The 19718-nt window shown below is 27.3% G+C and overlaps 1 protein-coding gene across 1 annotated transcript in view; it reads left to right on the forward strand.

Moving 5' to 3' along the window:
- Positions 1-19718, forward strand: part of LOC124811205 (uncharacterized) — a 138761-nt gene that overhangs the window by 11707 nt on the left and 107336 nt on the right. The window contains exons 2-3 of the mRNA XM_065806390.1: positions 9652-9706; positions 9786-10277. Coding sequence (XP_065662462.1) covers positions 9652-9706; positions 9786-10277 — 547 coding nt within the window. The remainder of the gene's footprint in view (positions 1-9651; positions 9707-9785; positions 10278-19718) is intronic.

The raw sequence follows: 19718 nt of genomic DNA on the forward strand, positions 1-19718 counted from the left end.
AATTTCAGTTTCAGCATATCTTCCTTTATACATACTTTAATTAGAGGCACCATCAAAACCACCTTTAAACCACCTTTGTATTAAAGTACACCTTTAAACTTTTCCCCAATTTCAGTGAATATTTTCATCGGGTCTAGGCATTCTGTTAAAATTAGTATCCTTGTCAGAGTATGATTAAACATACCCTGTGGAGGCGTTGAAACTTATGTTTCTGCTACAATTGCACGATCAGAATACCATTTCTTCCTTTCATTCTTAATTTCATGAAGTAAAGGAAAAATATATGCATTCCGTAATATGGATGAATTTCTAATAATTTAATACTGTTCATTATGAAGAACACATTAATTTTTAAAGCTCAAAGCATCGTTGGTTTTTATTTTTATTGAAAAACTTACCTCTATCCTCTTAAATTTATCAGGATTTGCAGCATTTTTCATAAAAACAATACATAGTTTTTTGGTAGGATCTTCAGAAACTTATTGAAGCTAATGCCGGTGCTTTAGCATGATATTCAGCCAATTCGGCAACATTAAACAGGTATTTGTTAATATTTTAGTGAGAAAACTATTTTTTGGATTGGTTTGAATTCAATTGATTTTTAATAAACTTAGATCTTCTGCTTCTATCACTTAAATCTTTTCATTCCATAGACGCTGGAACATAGGGTGCAGGATGGGCAACTGCCCACCCAACATTTCTGCACCGGGGGGAGAATATCTTCTGCTCCCCCTCTTTCCTCCAAAATGTCACTATCCGCGATTCAAAACAGCGATAATTTTATGCACTCCGAAGAAAAAAAACTTTTGCATTCAAAAGAATGCAAAAGTTCTTTTTTTTTTGAAAGAACTTTTGCATTCGATAAGAAAGTATTTTAGCTTATCGATATTTGTATTTAAGTTCCTGATGTTGATGTGTATTACCGTGAACTTTCCTATGTTAGTTTGGAGTTCAGCTTTAAAAGTTTTAATAACAAAATATGTCAAATACTTTTATGTTATAAAAGAAAATATCGCCCTCATATAAATCAGACGCAAAAAAAATATTTTCAGATTTGAAAACGTCATAACGCAACTTTTGAAAGTTTATTGTTTCAAAGTCATTATCCATGACAAAAGAGAGAACTAAATTAAGAATTTTTCAATAGAATTCAATTAGTAAAAAATTTCATTGTACAGAGTATAGAGTACAGACTCCATGAAAATGAAATAAAATTTGAAAAAGCAAAATTTGTTTTAATGTTTAATCTTGCGTAGTGATGAATTTGCTTCAGAATTACACAGGAAGGCCATCGAGAAAGCTACCACACTGAATCTCAAGCTGCCTAAGGCACAGCGTAGTTCCACAGTTAATGCTCCTGCTCGTTTCTTGCATGGGGCTCAAAGCCGTAATGTAAAACAATTAACTACAGATTTTTGTAGATTTTGTTTTGTACCAAATATTTAAATAAAATGATTTAAAAGGATTGCAAATCTGCATTTAGCAGGATTAATTATGCCTAAAAAATTTCAGTGGGATAACGCCCCCCAAACACCCATTCAGGAAGGGGTACCCCTCCCCAAGCCCCACCCATTTCTGCCCCCCCCCCCTCCAGTCTTTAAACACTTCCAGCGCCTATGTTTCAGTCTATATTTTTTCTACTTAAACCTAATGCAACTTCTTTTCTGTCAACTGTTATATCTTTTATCAACCAAGTTCGCTCATATTCTAGAAGTCTTGAAAAGTTTCTTAAATATTTTCTCAATTTAAATTTACAATGTTGATATTGTTTTCTTAAGGTTTATCATTTAAGGTTCATCAAAACACTCATGATACAAATCCTCCGGTTAACAAAACTCATGTAAAAGGGAGTAAATTATTATGATTAATTCCTAATTCGTGAAAAGTAGGATCCAAATGTAATTTTTTCATGATGAACATAAGCTTTTACATTTTGTGTCAATAAGAATATTCACCTTACTCAGAAATAGATTTTACAATGACGAATATTAAAAATTTGGTTAATATGTTGCTGGAATAACAAAAAAACAAAATACTTGACGAAACTAAAAAAATGTTATAAGAACAAGAAAAATGTTTTGCTGTTATTACAGACGCTAATGTTAAAATTATAACAGGAAAACTTGATGAGTTAGACATTACAAACAATGTTTCTAAAGATAATAACATACTAAATGAATTAGAAGTTGAAAATAAAAAAATAAATTACTTAGAAAATTAATTTAACGAAATGAAAAAATTTATTAATACAAACGAAGAAATCGTGACATCGAAATTTGAAATTGTAAACGAACAAACTAAAATAATAAACTCTAAAGTAAAAGACAAAAGTAGCATTTGTAAAATAAATAATTAACTACGAGAAACAGAAGATCTCGGCGAAATAATTTAAGAACCAATGGATTGAAAGAGAGCGAACATGAATGCTGAGAAGAGAGCGAGAAAAAAGTTTTTAAATTATTTGAAGAGGTTCTTGGAGTTAAAGGTATAAAAATAGAAAGAGCCCACAGAACTGGACCAAGAGACATTAAAAAAAAAACAGAACAATAGTTCTCAAACTATTAAACTACAAAGATAAACTAGAAATAGTTAAAAATTCTGGAAAATTAAAAGGAAAGAACATTTATATAAACGAAGATTTTTGTGGCGAAACAATAAAAGTACGAAAGGAAGTGAAAGAAAAAATGTTAAACGAAATATTCCTATCCGTATTTTCGGATAGGCCTTTTCAAATTAAATTTAAAAAAAATAAAATATTCATTTCAAAAAGAAAAAATATAAAAAAAAAATTCATTTATTTCGAAGTTTTAAAATACTAAAATGGAGTCAAATCAAATAAACAATTTTGAGTTAAATACTTTTAATTTTTTTCAAACTAATGAATTTGTCCTTGATAAAGGATCGAATCTTGATTTAAACTATTTTAATGAAGTAGATACTTTATCAAATAACTGTTCTTATTTTTATAACAACGAAATAAAAGAATTTCTTGAGCGAGATCACTTTAATGTGATACATTATAACATAAGAAGTTTAAAAATAAGTTTGAAATTTTTTGAAATAATATTGAGGAAATGTTCGATATTTTTAGCGTAATTTGCATTACAGAAACCTGGTGTAGCTCTGACGATGTTAAATCTACTTCAAATTTCCATCTTCCAGGTTTTAAAATCATACACTTAGCACGTCATACTAATAAGCGCGGAAGTGGAGTTTTATTTTACGTAAACGAAAAAATAAGGTTTATTAATAGGCCTGACATGAGTTTTTCTGATGCCGACAAAGAGGTTCTAACAATTGAAATTTTTGCCAAAAAACCCAAAAATATACTTTTAAATTGTTGCTACCGACCACCAGCTGGGGACATTAACAAATTTAATTGATTTATCAATACAAAAATAATAAAGAACAGTACTAATGAAAAGAAATTAGGCTACATAATAGGTGACATTAACTTAAATGCGTTTAAATATTACACAAATTCCGGAATTAAAAAGTTTTACAACGATGTATTTGAAAATGGTGCAATTCCATTGATAAACAAACCAACTAGAATAACATTAACATCAGCTTCATTAACAGATAACATAATAACGACAGATATATTTAATGCAACTCTTAAAAAGGTATAATTAAAAATGACATCTCACATCATTTTCCAATTTTTTTCTCAATAAATGTTGATACTGAATTAGCGCCCAAACTAAAACAAGTTTTCTTTAAACGCTGTTTCAATGCAGCAAATGTTACGTCATTCAAAGAACAATTATCGTTGTTTCACTGGAACCATATTAATACTTTCTTTAACGCAAATTTATGCTTTAACTCATTTTATAAAACTTTCTTTGAAATATATGGTGCAAACTTTCCGAGGAAAAAAATAACTTTAACAAATAAATGTATCAAATCACCTTGGATTACAAAAGCTCTCAAAATTCTTCTAAAATTAAACAAAAACTTTATATTAAATATTTGAAATCAAAATCAGAAATAGTTTTTTATAATTTATAAAAATTATATAAAGCAATTCAAGAGTAAAAGAAAAAACTTAAAAAAAAATACTTAGCAAACTTGCTAGATAATTTCAAACATAATTCAAAGCGCACATGGCAAATTTTAAATGAAATTACAGAAAATCATAAAATAAAAACATGCAACTTGCCTAAAATTATCAAAGTTAACAATAACTTTTTATATAATCCGAAAGAGAGAGCAAATGAGATAAATAACTTCTTTGTAACTGCTGGGTCGAATTTAGCTAAAAATATTCCAAACATAACTAATACAATATTTGACCCTATTTTACCATGAAATTAAAGAATTTGATATTGCTAATAAAATGTTAAAAGTTAATAAAGCCATAGGCTATGGCGATATAAATGGTAACATTATAATCGATTCAGATGAGATAATAAAAACTATACCTTTTCAGATTTTTCGGTGCGCAATAAAGCAAGTAATTTTTTATGATCAACTTAAAATAGCTAAAGTAACGCCTATATTTAAAGGAGAAGAAATTTCTAACATAACAAATTATCGTCCGATTTCTGTTCTATCTGCCTTCTCAAAATTTTTAGAAAGAATCCTTTACAATAGGCTATACGAACATCTTTTTATTAAACACAATAATTTTATTTACACAATAATCAATACAATTACTTCATCTAACACGAAATATCACGGATTCGTTTGAAAAATCTCAATTCACTCTAGGAATTTTTATAGACTTGTCCGAAGCCTTTGATACCATAGATCATTCAATTCTTATTAAAAAACTAGAGCATTATGGAGTCACAGAAAATTTTTTAAATTTACTAAAGAGTTACTTAAATAATCGTAAGCAGTTTATCCAAATCAATGGTTCCTTGTCTACAAATATTTTGAATATAACCTGTGGAGTTCCACAGGGATCTATACTGGGACCTCTTCTTTTTCTTATTTCTATTAACGATTTCTTTAGAGCCACTAAATTAACGACGGTAATGCATGCTGATGACACTAATCTTTTTTTGTCGAATAACAGCATCAGTGCCCTTTTTTATCAAGATATGAACACTGTAAAAGTAAAAATCTCGAACTGGGTTAAACCTAACAAACATTCAGTTAACATTGAAAAACAAAATTGATTCTCTTTTATCCAAAATCAAAAAAGAATCTGCTACCAAGAGATTTGCCTTCAATATTTATTAATAAAATACAGATAGAGAGAACAAGTGTTATTCCTTTACCTAGGAATTCTAATTGATGAAAACCATACATGGGGAAATCACATTACAACTCTATAAAATAAAATCTCAAAAAATACTGGAATAATATACAAAGCAAGAAACTTTGTTAAAAAACATAACTTAATTCAACTTTATTACTCATTAACCCATTGCAATATTAACTATGCAAATATTGCTTGGGGTAGTGCTAAAAAAAGCCAGAACCCCTCTATCGGCAACAGAAGCATCTTGCACGTGTAATTAAATTTAAAGATCGTTATACTCATGCAAATCTTCTCTTAACTGAAATGAATGTTCTTAATTTATACCAACAAAATGTATTTAATGTTCTTGGTTTTATGTTTAAATGTAAAGCAAGTATGACTCCGATATCATTCATTAATTTATATTTGATCAAAAAGAAAACAATTTATAACTTAAGAAACGATAATTTGGTTTACCAACCTTATTCACATACAAATTTTGGAAGGTCCTTTATTTTATATCGTGGCGCTTTTCTATGGAACAAAACAGTTTCGAAAAATTTTGATTTTTCTCAGGGTTTGAGTTACGCAATTTTTAAAGTAAACTAAAAAAAAATTACAATCTCACTAGATAACATACTTGTATATTTTTAAGCTCGGTGTTTTTATGTTTTTTTTTTGTTCTTTTTTTTGTTTGTTTTGTTAATTAATATATTTTATAAACGATTTTTAAATACTGTAAACGGTTCTTGACAATTATTAAATATTGTAAACGGTTCTCGACGACAAGACTACGAGGCCCTCTACGAGTATCCGTGTTCCTATATTTGATCTATGTATTACGATTATTTTTTATTTTTCCTTGAATATATAAAAGCAAAAAAAAAATATTAAAATTACCTTAGAATCTAGTGGACTCTTTTATGTGAATTGATAATATTCATAAATCTAGACAAAACTGAAAAAAGTTCGAAACCCAAGGAGCCAATCATTGTGCAAACCTCCAAAGTAGAAGTTGCGAAAACGCAACTGTGAAAAGTTATCAAAATCAAATAAAACAACATTTGTTTAACTAAAGAACAATTTTTATACAATTGTTCAAATTTTTGTTTTCTGTTTTGACGTAGTTAATACTTTCATAATTTGAATTGCCTCTTATTGTTTCAGTAACCACAAAAAGTAAAAATCTGGTCAACAACATTAGGTATGATTCCATCAATCCCATTTTAGACTAGTATTTAAGGTTTTAAATTGGTCTGTTTAATGTGATATATTTACATAAGAATTTCTTAATTTATTTATCCTATCTCTTTTAAATAAAATTACTTCTAGACTAAAGTCTAGAAGTAATTTTATTTAAAAGAGATAGCATCAAATTACCTTACTATTAAAAAAAGAACTCAAAATAATAAATGCGGAAAAAAAAATTAAAAACTTTTAAACGCTACCGTTTCCGCTCTTTTGTACGTTTTCTTTTATATATATATGAAAATATACATATTCATGAAAGACTTGAAACGTATACCAAGGACACATATAGCTCACATTCAAGCCGTCCCATTAATTGAGCGTGGCTATCATTTAATAACACATGTGGTCCACATCAAATTTTTTATTGTCTGCGATGTAGCAGTACTCCTGGCATATTTACCTATTTGTCAGTCGATGTAGCAGCACTCCTCACATATTCTATCTATTTGTCAGTCAATGTAGGAATATTCCTCGTATGTTCTTGATGTGGCAGCACTCCTTGTATGTTCTACCTGTTTGTCAGCTGATGCATGAAAACATTAAAAAATAAAAATAAGAAACATTAAGAATATTTAAAAAAAAATAAAAACAATAAAAGCATTCTAAATGTTTTTAAAAATATTCGAGTTTGTTATTTAGCGTTTTTGTGTTTTTTTTTTAAAAAAGATAAAATTTAAATATTTTCCTAGAATAACTTGAGCACCGTTCATATAATATATTATTATTTTGAATAAGACTAAATTAATCTCAAGTGTAGTATGTTCTTAAATAAAAGTAAAAACAGTTGTACGGGTACCATTGTTTATAAAATTGGCAAAATGGGAGTTGTCACAATTCTCTAGAGTCATCTCTATGTTTAAGAGTTAAGTTTTGTACATTCAATAGTTTGAAACTAGCTAAACTGTGAATTGCCGTTTACATGAGAAAAAACAAAATGAGACCCATCCTCTCTTTTTGCAGAAATGTTCCAAGACTACAAAACTTGATCAACTCCACCAACATAAAATTTTCGCTTCTTTCTTGAGTTCTGGGGAAATTTTTACAATTGTCCAAATTCATCCCATTATTTTGGGTATTTTTAAACTTGAAACTAATCAAAATATATAAAATAATGTTTGGGTGTATGCTATGCAATTTCTTAAAGTTTCATCAAATTGCTTACGCAACAATTTGGTAAGATTTCACAATTATACCTTCAGAGCTTTTGTCTGCGCCAAAGAAGTGTTTTTTTATTTTTGTTTTCTATATTTTAGGACTTAAAATGATTTTCAGTACCCAGTAGGCACATACGTAAAAAAGACCATTTTTGAACGTTTTTTTAACGATTCGAGCGTCATTTGACCGTCTTTTGAAAGTTTCGAACATCTTTTGAACGATCAAAGCACATCTTTTTTAGGTCCCGTGCCCACTTAGTCGTAATTATTACAACCAAATCAAATTGTTGCCAACTATATGAGCTTGAGTCTTACTTAAAAGGAAAAAAAAATTGACTAGTTGTTCAGCTGTCCCAGATAATTGTAAATATTCAAAAAAACTTTTCTGATTTCTCTCTGTATTCAGCTCGCTGTCCTTATTCACCCCATTTTATGGTAACAAAAAAAAAATCTTCTAACAAAGAAGTTTTTCGTAGAGCCGCACCCTTTTATAACAACGCCCTTATTTCTTGAATATATAAAGATAAGATTAGTTTTATCTAAATATCCAAAAACAAAATTCAATATCTTGAAAATGAAACATTATCTGGTTTTATCCTCCTTATTTACTCAACATCAGCGCAAACGTAGCAAAACATTTTTTTTTCACATTAAAAAATTTAACCGGAACAACTTGAAGTCTTTCAAACGTAAACTTTTTTAAAAAATTTAAATTTGAAGACGTCGATATTGTTACCTCTTTGAGCCTTTATAAGAGTTATCGTGCCATAGGATAGGATTTTTGTAAGCAGATTCAAAAACTATATAACTTACTGATAGCCACTTATGAGCTAGCATTCAATCATCAATATTTTCAGTTTTGTCATCCGTAAACTTGTACTTATAGTCATACAAAAATTTAATAATTTTGTTTCTTGTTATTAATCAACTTTTAAAAAAAAATTTGACTAAACCTTGTTTTGCTGTCTGTTTAAACTATATGCTCTTTAATGTAATTTCTTTTACCAAAGCGCAAATAAAACAACACAGATGTTGCTTAGTTTTTTGCACATAAACTTCTCTTTGAGCTTCGAACCATTACTTTCACTTCATATTTGAACCATTACCTATCGTTGTCCTCGGATATTTGATTTAAATATATTCCGTTTTCTCAAGTCAATTAATTAGGCATTAGACAGTACTTTTAAACACTTCTAATAACTTTATGAAGTGCTCTAAAAAAAACTGTTTTTTATACTTGCTTACACTTTATATTAAACGCTCGGTACTTGATACTTAGTATGAATATATTTGGTCCTCTTACAAATAAAATAAGTTGGCATTGACTAATTTGACTATTTTACTATCGTCATTGTAAATTGATATTTACTTTTAAAATCGAAAGTACGTTTATATGCAGACTAAAATTTACTATTTCAACAAAAAATCTGAATTACTGAGCCTAAATTTTTTTTTTATTAACCTTTAAGATTTCTATTTTGTCTAACTTACCATAAAAAACTTATTCTTTATGACTTTGGCAAATTAAAAAGCCTTAAGAAACAAACAATCAAATAATCAAACAAAAGAAAGAAATTTTAATGATATTACTTTTATATGAAACTAAGGTTTATATGCCGAGGCAATAAACTTTACTTTTTTTGAACGTTAAAACTGCTTTTACACCACTAATTTCCATCAACAGAACATGTTTTGCAATTTGTCATTAGTTATTTAAAGGCTAAACGTAGACTTCTTATTTTTAATTAATAGATTCAAAATCTTTGCGAGAAAACGATAAATTTGTTTTTCTGTTATTTGTTCTCTCCTTAATCTTTCTACTATCAATGAAACAATTTTTATTCTAAAAAGTCAATTCAATTTGGGGCTTTTAACCACCGGATTTTTTCTAAATTTTACATTTATATGAAAAACTGTTTTGTATATTTTTTATGTGGTTTAATTTGTTTTTTAATAAATAAAACTGTAATATATAACATAAAAAAGAAATTTAATCAATACAGTAAAGCGTAATTAAGTATAAGGAAGTAAAAATTTATTTTACTGTTGTTATAGGTAAATTTATTGATGATGTCAATGTGTACATTTAAATATTTGGATGGAGCAGTTGGTATACTTTTGCTATTTTTTAATGAAAACATATATGCACGTAAAAGTGAATTTTTATAATAAACTATTGTTATTTTTAGAGATGTTTTCTCTAAATGGGCAATTCGATGTTAAAGCAAACAATCTTCTTACAACATTTAACATCTTTCCCAAAGAATATGAAATAACATTTGAAGTTTATTTAAGTTCATTTACTTCTGGAAACAATTATTGTATGTGTGCAAACTTGTTTCGATTTACCTCTGGGAACGATGATTTAAATATTAACGAAAGACTTTTAGCGGCATGGTTTACTACTTCGGGAACATTGACTTTTTATTTATTTATTAATAGTCACTCCGTTCAAGTGCTAAATGTTCCATTTAGCATAGGATGGAAAAAATTTAATATAAGTCAGCTACTTCTTCACGGAGCCTATATTTCTACCATACAAGTTGACGGTGTGAACATCTCTTCAGTAACAAATACTGATGCAGAAGAGTTTTACAATGTGAAATTGTATTTTTCTGATCCTTGGTATTTAGCGCAACCCGGAATGGTAAGGAACCTTTTAGTGACAAAAGGATGCTCAGGTGAGAACTTAATACATTTTATAATACAGAATTTCAACTATACTTTGTTTTTATAGTCAAACTTTAAATTAAGACCTTTAATACAATTAACCAATTTTTTTTATAACCACCGCAAGCTGGAGCATGCAAGATAATCTAAAAAATACAAATATTATAAACTTTTGAGTTATTGAGTGATATCGTAGCTCTCTCCTACATGCATTAATTATTTGCAAAAGGCTTGTTAAACGCTCATAAATTGATATTGCTCTTACCAGTCATAGATTAAATCTATATACTTTTTAATGATTTTAAACTGTGCAATAGCAGTAAGGGTTAAACTCTTTTTATCTACATCGTGAATTTATATACAAAAAAATTTATTTATCGTTTGACTAACAACCCTTACATCCAAATAGTGATATGGGTAAAAATGTTGGTATATTAACAGTCAAAGCATCTCATACAAATAAAATTTGTTGATGATACAAAAAATAGTATATCGTTAGCTTTCTAGCAAAAACATGTATTTGTCGTTTTAACATTGCATAGTTTAAATTTCAATCAGTTGAGCTTAATTAAAAAAAATTTATGAAAACGACTACACGTAACCGGGCTATGTTTGAGTTACTTAGTTTACTTAGAGTAAAATGGAGTAATTTTGGCACTTAAGAAATTTCGCAACCAACTGGTCTACTTTGATAACTCTAACTTTACACAAGAATAAGATTTTTTTATAATTCAAATTTTTATTAGAAGAAAAACAAATTTCTTATCAAATTATGTAAAAAATCTTCTTTTTGTGAAAACTTGATAAAAAACTAATTGACAAAAATAACCTATAAAATTTTTTTTTTTAATTTCTATTCGAAATTTAAAAGATTAAATATTGGAAGTTTTTCAAAGAATCTTTGTATTGTTTTTTTCTTTCTAATTTTGGTCAGTTCCAAAGTTATTATGGAAATACTAAATGGAGGAATTTGGCCACGTATCTATTTCAAATAGACATTTAAAATAGATACGTGGCCAAATTCCCAAATTACCAAAACAAGAGTAAGGGAAATAACATTATTTCCCTTACTCTTGTTTTGGTAATTAATTTTTATCAGTTCATGTTGGTCTTATAATCAATTCAAATTAATTAAATTGATCAATTATCAGCAACAACACCGCGAAACTACAAGAGAAAATACGTCACTAACTGTAGCAAAGAGCTAATGGAAAAAGCCATTGTAAAAGTTAAAGCTTGCGAACTGAGTTGTAAGCGAGCAGCAGAAATATACTGTATACCTCGAAGGAAACTAGGAGGAAGAATTCAATATCCAGAAAGGATTGCAGGGGCTATTACATTAACAAATCTCCCAAAATATCCTACATTTCTTAAAAAAAAAAGAAAAAAATAGGTAAAACAGGTGGAGGAGGGGGGGACATACCCGATACTTCTCAGTATCGATGACCATGCCCACACTTATTGAATATTGTTAGATTTCTTTTATTTAACTGATTGTAAATGTGTTTTTAAGATTTATAATTTAAAATAAAAAATTTATGTTGTAAATAACATAGGTGGCGAAATTCTCCAAAATTAGATTTTATTGGGGGAATTTCGCCACCCCATTTTTTCTGTTCTAATTATTTGAAAAAAAAATTCAAAATATGTAAAGTTTATAAAATATTATTAACAATAAAAAAAACTTCCATTTTCATTTTTAGTTCTCAAGTTATTTAAATTGAAATTACCCCATCTAACCCTATATAAAGTTAACTTATTACATTTTTTTAAATGTATCAAATTAGATCAATAATGAAATAAAAAAAAAAATAAAATAAAAAAGGAAAGAAACATTTTAATTAAATTTTTATAAAGGAGATTATAATTTTACAAAAACTTTTAAAACTGTAGTTTTATGTAAAATTTTCTAAAAGAATTGTATCAATTTTATCAAGTTTTATTTGTTTTATCAATAAAAAGTAAATAAAGAGGTAGTTGTTTTGTTTTTGAAGTTGAATAAAAGAGTGGCCAATTTGTTTTTTCAAAATATAGTAAAAGCTTATTCTTTTTAAACCAATCAGAAATTTTGCCAATTCAATATTTATATTTTGATATAGGGTAGATTTGGGTAATACGAACGCCTTAAGCAAAAATTGGAATATTTTCAAATATAATTATGCTGGATCCAAATTTTTTGCGAATAAACAATTTTTAGGGATCCTTACTCATGATCAACTAAGATATTTGGGCACCCGAAATTTTTTCTAAAAAACATAGAGGTTTTAAAAAAGTAGCAAAAGTGCTCATATTGACCGTTTGCAAATATGAGCACTTTAAGTAAGCTCAGAAAAATAACATTAAGTAAAAAAAAAAAAAAAATACCAACTTGACAATTAGAACTAACTTTTGGAATAAAATGATTCGTTATTAAAAAAACTTATCATCAAAAGATCAAATTTTAAGCCACTTTCTGTTGAAACAATACTACTATGTTTTCCACAACAAACAAACAAACAAAAAATAGTTTGTTATTTTTTTAATTTTATTAACTTAAACTTCTGAACAATAAAAATTTAAATTTTTTGATTTTAAATTACAGGAAAATATTTAATATTGTTAAATTATTTTAATTTTTTACTATGTTTTGTTTTTATTTAAAAACAATTAAAACCATTGCTATTTTAGCACTTTAAACTAGGTAATTTCAATGAAAAACACTGGGTAATTTGAGCATGCTCATATTACACAAAAATTGCATATTTAAATAAAGTCAAACTAAATATTTCTATGCATTATTTTTCAAACAAAAATGGATTGGATTTTTAGCTAACATATTTTTCTTTATGAAAAAATAAATTTCACTAATTTATCAAAATTTCGCGCCACAGATTTATTCATGCGTCATGATATTATTTTAACAACGCAAAAATTTTAACAGCGTTTTAATTAGATGATAGCACCTAATTACTGCATATAAATTTGCACTAATTGTACTGATTCCTGTTATCACCATATAAAGTGGATTCATGAAAATACAAAGTAACTTTAACTTCACTGCTTACATCTAAGAAATCTTTAAGTATGCTCATATTATCAAGGTGCTCATATTATCCTAATCTACCCTAATGTTGTTATGTCATTATCAGCAAACATGACTGTAATTAAAGCTTTACGAATATTATTTATGTCAATGAGAAAGAGAAAGTTACCCGAGTATAAAACCCTGGGATATCCGGGTCGGATAAAGTATTATTCGGTATCTGATATCTGGCCGGATAACAACTTTAACCAGTTTTAATATACCGGATATTTAATGTTAAAGTCATTTGAAAATTGGAAGAAATATAAAATTTTTTATATATTTTGAAATAATCTAATGTTAAAAGTTTTTATTCAGTGTTGTTATTATTATTATTATTATTATTACTATTATTACTATTATTATTATTATTATTATTATTAAAATACTACTAAAACTATTTACGCGCAACAAATACATCAGTTTATCACACATTTTTATTTTCTTATCTCCACGTTGAGGTAGCCTCGATCGCTTTTTCTCATAAATACTGAAAACAATTTCTGCAAATACAGAGGATGGATGTGGTGCTAGTAACTTCTCTTTATGTTTCCAATAACAATCTCATTATTTTTTTCTATAATCGAGTCATTAAAAAACATCAACTCTCTGAGCAGCTTTAACAAAGGAGACTTGATCAGAATTTATTATGAAATTTTTTTGCGTGATTATGCTGTGGAGTTGTGGAAAATAACTTCTGACCATATTTATTTCATCCCCTGCTTATTTTCTCTCCACATGGAATGCAAATTGCTGTGAATTTACAGCTACCATAATATTTAGAAAAACTTCCTAACAAAACTCACCACTTTGAAGGTTTATCACAGAAATACTTGGTCATAAAAAATATCCGTCCGCATAATTTTCAAATTTCCAGGTATTCGATATCCGATTGGATAGTAAAAAAAATTTTCCGGGACACCCCTAATAAATTTACAGGATCATTCTTTTTACAATAAGCAAGTTGTTTACGGTTTGCTTGAAAAACTTTTAAGTAACAATAAAACATGCCCTTTAATTCAATAATATTAATTTTTTTGGTGGAGAATTTTCTGATCAAATGTATCAAAAGCCTTTGATAAACCAATGCAAATTTCTAAAGTATGTAATAAGTTTTTCAAAGATTTAGCAATACTGCGAGTAATTAGGAGTATTGCGAGATTTGTTGATTCTTTTTTTTTTAATTCCATTTTGATTTACATATAGTATATTATTTTACAGTAAAGTGATTATAAAATACGTTACCCAAAATTATTTTTAAAACTTAAAAAAAAAACATACAAAACAAAGATTGGACGATAATTTGTAAGACTTGTTGCATCACTTTTTTTGAATATTGGTGTTGAATATTGGTGTAACTAGCTATTTTAAAATGCTCTGAAAAATTCTCTGTTTTATTGAACAACGTAGAAATTTAATTAGTATTTTTTAAGGGTTTAACATTTTGTTTATAGTGATCAACTAATTTGTTTGGCATGAACATTCTAAAAGATTATTTAAATTCTATAAAAGATAAATCAAAAGATGTTTGGAACCAAGTTGTAGAACAATCACAATCATTACATTTATTTGTAATCAAAGGAAATTTTTAGCTAGATAGAGGCCAATTGGTACAAAACATTTTATTTAATTTATCAAAAATTTCAGTTGGATTAGAAGAAAATTTATTATTAGTTTTTAAAATTTTGGGCAGTGCGCACGTTTTCGTCTTTTGCATACCAGTAAAATCCTATACAATATTCCAAGCTCGCTTTGAGTTATGCTTGTTCGTCTCATGTAAAATGGAAAAATACAGTTTTTTTAAATTTTACGTTTGCCTTTCGAACTTATTGGTATAATTTAAAAAAAAAAAATCATTTTTTCTTCTGTTTTGCTTTTTAAGTATTTGGTATATAATTTTTGCTCAACTTTTGAGGATAATCTGAGATCTTTTGTGACCCAAAGCAATATTAAACCGTTGATGTTTATTATCATCATGTGACATAAAAATTTTTAACTACACAATTATTATGGTATTAAATAAAATCCAGTTAAATGCCACCTAATAATAGTATTAAAACTTCCTTTCTTGAATGTTATTTTTAATGTATCAATCAAAAATACATTAGAGTTTTTGATTTGACCAGAATATGGACAATAGCAGCAACTTATATTTAAGTTTTCCTTTTTTTTCTTTATGGTTTCAACTATTAAAACCTCTTTGTTTTCATTAGAACTACTTATGTCAGGCCTATGGTTGCCAAAGAGAGGGGCAAATAGGGCATATCTGCCCCGTATGCCAAGATAATAGGGGCGCTAGAAAACGCAATTTTGGTTACAAAAATGTAAATGAGGTAAAAACATGGCTGACATTAATGGTCAGTTGAATGCTTGATTGTCTCAAGAAGTTACTTTAATGTTGGAGCTTTTCAGCTATGAAAAAACTGCAATTTTCAAATAAAAAATTGCTCTTGTCCAATAATGCGTAATATTATTCAATATCGTTCAGTTTGTTCTATAACTACATCATTCCTTTTATTTTTGTTATTTATTGCAATATTTAAAATACAAATATTTAAAAAAATTTATTTTCAAGTGAAGATAGCGTTGAAAAATAAATTAATAAAATAAAGATTCCGGATTCTTAAAGAAGACGATTAGGTCTTGTCACAGAGAATCGCTGTTAAAGAAATTAAAAGGTTGTTAAAAACCAGTTTAAAAAAGTTGCGTCAACGCTTTCTCATTAAACTAAGCATATAATAATAAAAAAAAATGATGTGTTTAAAATTCCAAATAATCAAAAGTTATCCAGAACTTCAGCACGTTTTTAAAAACCTTGTCGAAAACCGTTGGAATAACGTAGCCCAGGAAATAGTTGATGTACCAGGATACAGTTGATGTACCTACAGTACACTCTCTTAAAGTATTTATATGATGCTAATTTGGCTGCAACAATGTCAATCGTCACCATATGAATGCCTAGTGTTGCTTTCCTTTGTCAATAATACATTTTTATGCATAAGTTTTATTGATTGTTTTAATAAATAACTTTATAATCATTTTGTTTTTAGCTGCAGTCCCACTAAATGGACGATCTTGCATTACAAGCTTTCGGACACCAGACGTTCAGCTCAGATTGCAAAACAAAATGCAAACCTAAAGCATATTAATATTGCGCTCTATAGCCGTTGTTTTAACTTTAACTAAAATATCAACCCATGATGCGTAGATGACTTGATTTTGTCAGAATTTTTTGCAAAGAAAAGGATGATAGAAAAATTGCAATGGATTTGGACACGCAGTTTTTATCTATGAGTTTCCCAAACATAAGCTTTAAGAAAATATCTTTAACGTCATTTCATTCAACAAAATCATTTTAAGATTACGATTGGGAAAACGATTTCTTTAAGATTCTCATTAATCTGGTTGAAAGATCAAGAAAACGTAAAATTAAAAGCTTGTGAAATGGAAGACAACTTTAAGAAAGATACTTCACAAACTGTAGGAGTTTTCATTTTTTACTTGTGGAAACACTTTAGGCTTTCTTAACCAAATATACTTAAAAGGGTCTATAGCTTATTTTCTAATCTATATGCATTCTAATTTTTTAACGCAATGTCAGACCTGTTTCAGAAAGTGAACGGCCTTTAAGTAAAATTGATTTAAAATAATGCATGTATAGTCACTATAGAACAAGACATTTAGATCGCTCATCGGACATACATGTTTAAAATGATTCGGATACAACTCTGTTGTAAGATTATATAATAATAACAGTTTTTTTCTAGTTAAAAAAAAGCAAGAAAAAGAGTGATTATAATATTAATTTAAAATAATCTGTTTATTAATCCTAATCACCGAATGTGTTCCATTTAGTTCAGATTAGATTTTCTTTAAAATAATTTATTAAAAATAATAACCTATTCATTAACTTTTATACTTATACATACTTTTGATTAAAAAATATGTATATTTATAGAGGCGTCTAATTGCAGCTATGCCCCCGACGTCATGAAGCTCTCAGCGGCCCTGGTCAGGTGTCATAATAAACCTCAAACAATTTTAAATTTAAATTACTAAGCCACCACCGCTTTTTTAACTTTGTTGCTCAAGAGAAACGTTATTTTGAGACTCTACTAAGTTATTTTTTATGCTTCCTCTAACAATATTTTCAGTTTGAGTTTTTGTGTTCGCCTTTAGCTTCGGCAAGTTTGACTAAACTTTATCACATTTTTCGCTTATATAAATAACATTTTTTGCTTATATAAGTAACATTTTTACTTAAATCATCAATTTCAAGCTTAATAACTTTATTTTTATCTTCTATAGTGTTAATATGAATTGCCAACCTATCAATTTTGTTGGTATAAATTTTTAGAATTGTACTTTAAATTTCCTTTAATTTAGCAAAATAACAGTGTCCTCAAATTTTGCTCTCAATGTAATGACAAATATTTTTTTTTTTTTATATTGCTGGAAAAATAATAAAAAGAATGCAACATTTTTGTTGCAAAAAAATGTTTTGATCAAATTTAATAGTTGAATGTTTTGAGTAACAGAATTCAGTATTTTTTGTTTATATTAGGTGTATTTTTGGCCATTTTTTAAGATTTTGAGACTGTGCAACTTGATGTTTCTTATAGAAAGTGTGACCTTTAAAAATGAACCAAATAGCACAAACCTTCCTTAAGTTGTAAGAATTAGTTCTTTTGATTTATTTTAAACAACTTTATATGCTAACTAATTGTTATACAAAGATTGCATAAGTTCTTAATTTGTTATAAAAAAATTTATTAAATAAAATCGATCAGAGGTTTTTGTATAATTTATAACAAAATACGGTGTTAGGTAAGCTTAAACTTTACATAATTTTTTAACAACAACGTTATGGCAATGGGTACAACACATCTAAATTGCATATAAATTAAGTATGGTGTACCATTGATCATTTAGCTAATTTTTTAAAATGCTAAAAGTTATACTTTATAGTCAAATGATAATAAAGTCAAAGTTATTTAGCTTTGAAATGTCTCAAAATGGTTCAATTATCTACAAAACAATCCCACATGCAAGTTGGCACATTAGACCTTTTGAAACGTCTTAATATATACTAGTCAAACTAACAAACTTATGCATAACTATAATTAACTAGTTTGTATAAACATATAAATTGATAAGAATATCTCTTTGGACTTTTTGTAAAGTGACGATAAAATCTTATGTTGTATCTTATGTACGACGTCTTTTAATTAATTTTACTTAACTGGTAGATATTCCTCAGGTTAAATTATTTTGTTGCTTTACTAATTTAAAAACAGAATAAGGTCATTTTGGTTGCGGTTTTTTTGTTGAGAGTTGTTTGAAAGTATACTTGTTTCGTTGTTTTTTCTATCAACAAATTTGATTAGCGTTACTTTACGTTGTATAGTTTTTTTTTTTTTTTTTTTCAGATACAGCCTTACAACAGATAGGTACATTTTTTAAATTTGTTTGTGTCCAAGTATTTAAACAAATCTTTTATTTTTGTTGACCATTTGTTTTAAATCATATTGATTTTTTTTTCTGATAGTAAAACCCTATGTGAATTTAGATCATTTATCATTAATGTGTTGAAATATTTGGCATTTTTACTTCTTTTATGTATGTGGATATATATTTTATATTGAATTTTAATAGCCATAGTTTTAACTATATCATTATTTTTGAAGGAACTCTTTGAGTCTTTATACTTGAAACTAATCTGATTTAGGTCAGCTTTATGTGATCATATTTTATACTAAGCTGTAGCGAACTTTTGATATGATTTATTATAAAATATATTTTATAATAATATTTTATTATAAAATATATTTTATAATAATATTTTATTATAAAATATATTTTATAATAATATTTTATAATAACCAAATCAAAAATTTTTTTTTTGATTTTCACATGCACAATTTTCGTCTTTTATTATTATTCAAAGAATTTCTTATATCCTTCACTACATTTTTAAATCTTAACATTTTTACAGGCGATTTGAAATTTTTTAGTTCGTTATAAAGTATTATTATAAAATATATTTTGTAATAAATTTTATATTTCTATTTATTAAGTTAATTGTTTAATCAATTAACCAAATAAATAAAAAATTCCAGAAAATCAAAATGTTGTTCTTATATGGTTCAAAATGATGTTTATATATTTAAAATGATGCTCGGATATGAGCTCAAAAATATTTTTGATCAAGGCGTAGATGAACCAGCAAAAACTAAAGATTTTACTGACGAGAAGATAGTATAAAAGTCATTTTCTAAAAAAAGTTCAACCTCACAGATGTTCGTTTCCATTCATTGTTGAAAGGTTTGTACAACTTGTTTCTAAGGCTGGTTGTAATACTTTTGTAAAAGAAGGTCGTCATAAACATTTT

The sequence above is a fragment of the Hydra vulgaris genome, chromosome 09 (assembly GCF_038396675.1).
Source record: "Hydra vulgaris chromosome 09, alternate assembly HydraT2T_AEP".
Lineage (NCBI taxonomy): Eukaryota > Metazoa > Cnidaria > Hydrozoa > Anthoathecata > Hydridae > Hydra > Hydra vulgaris.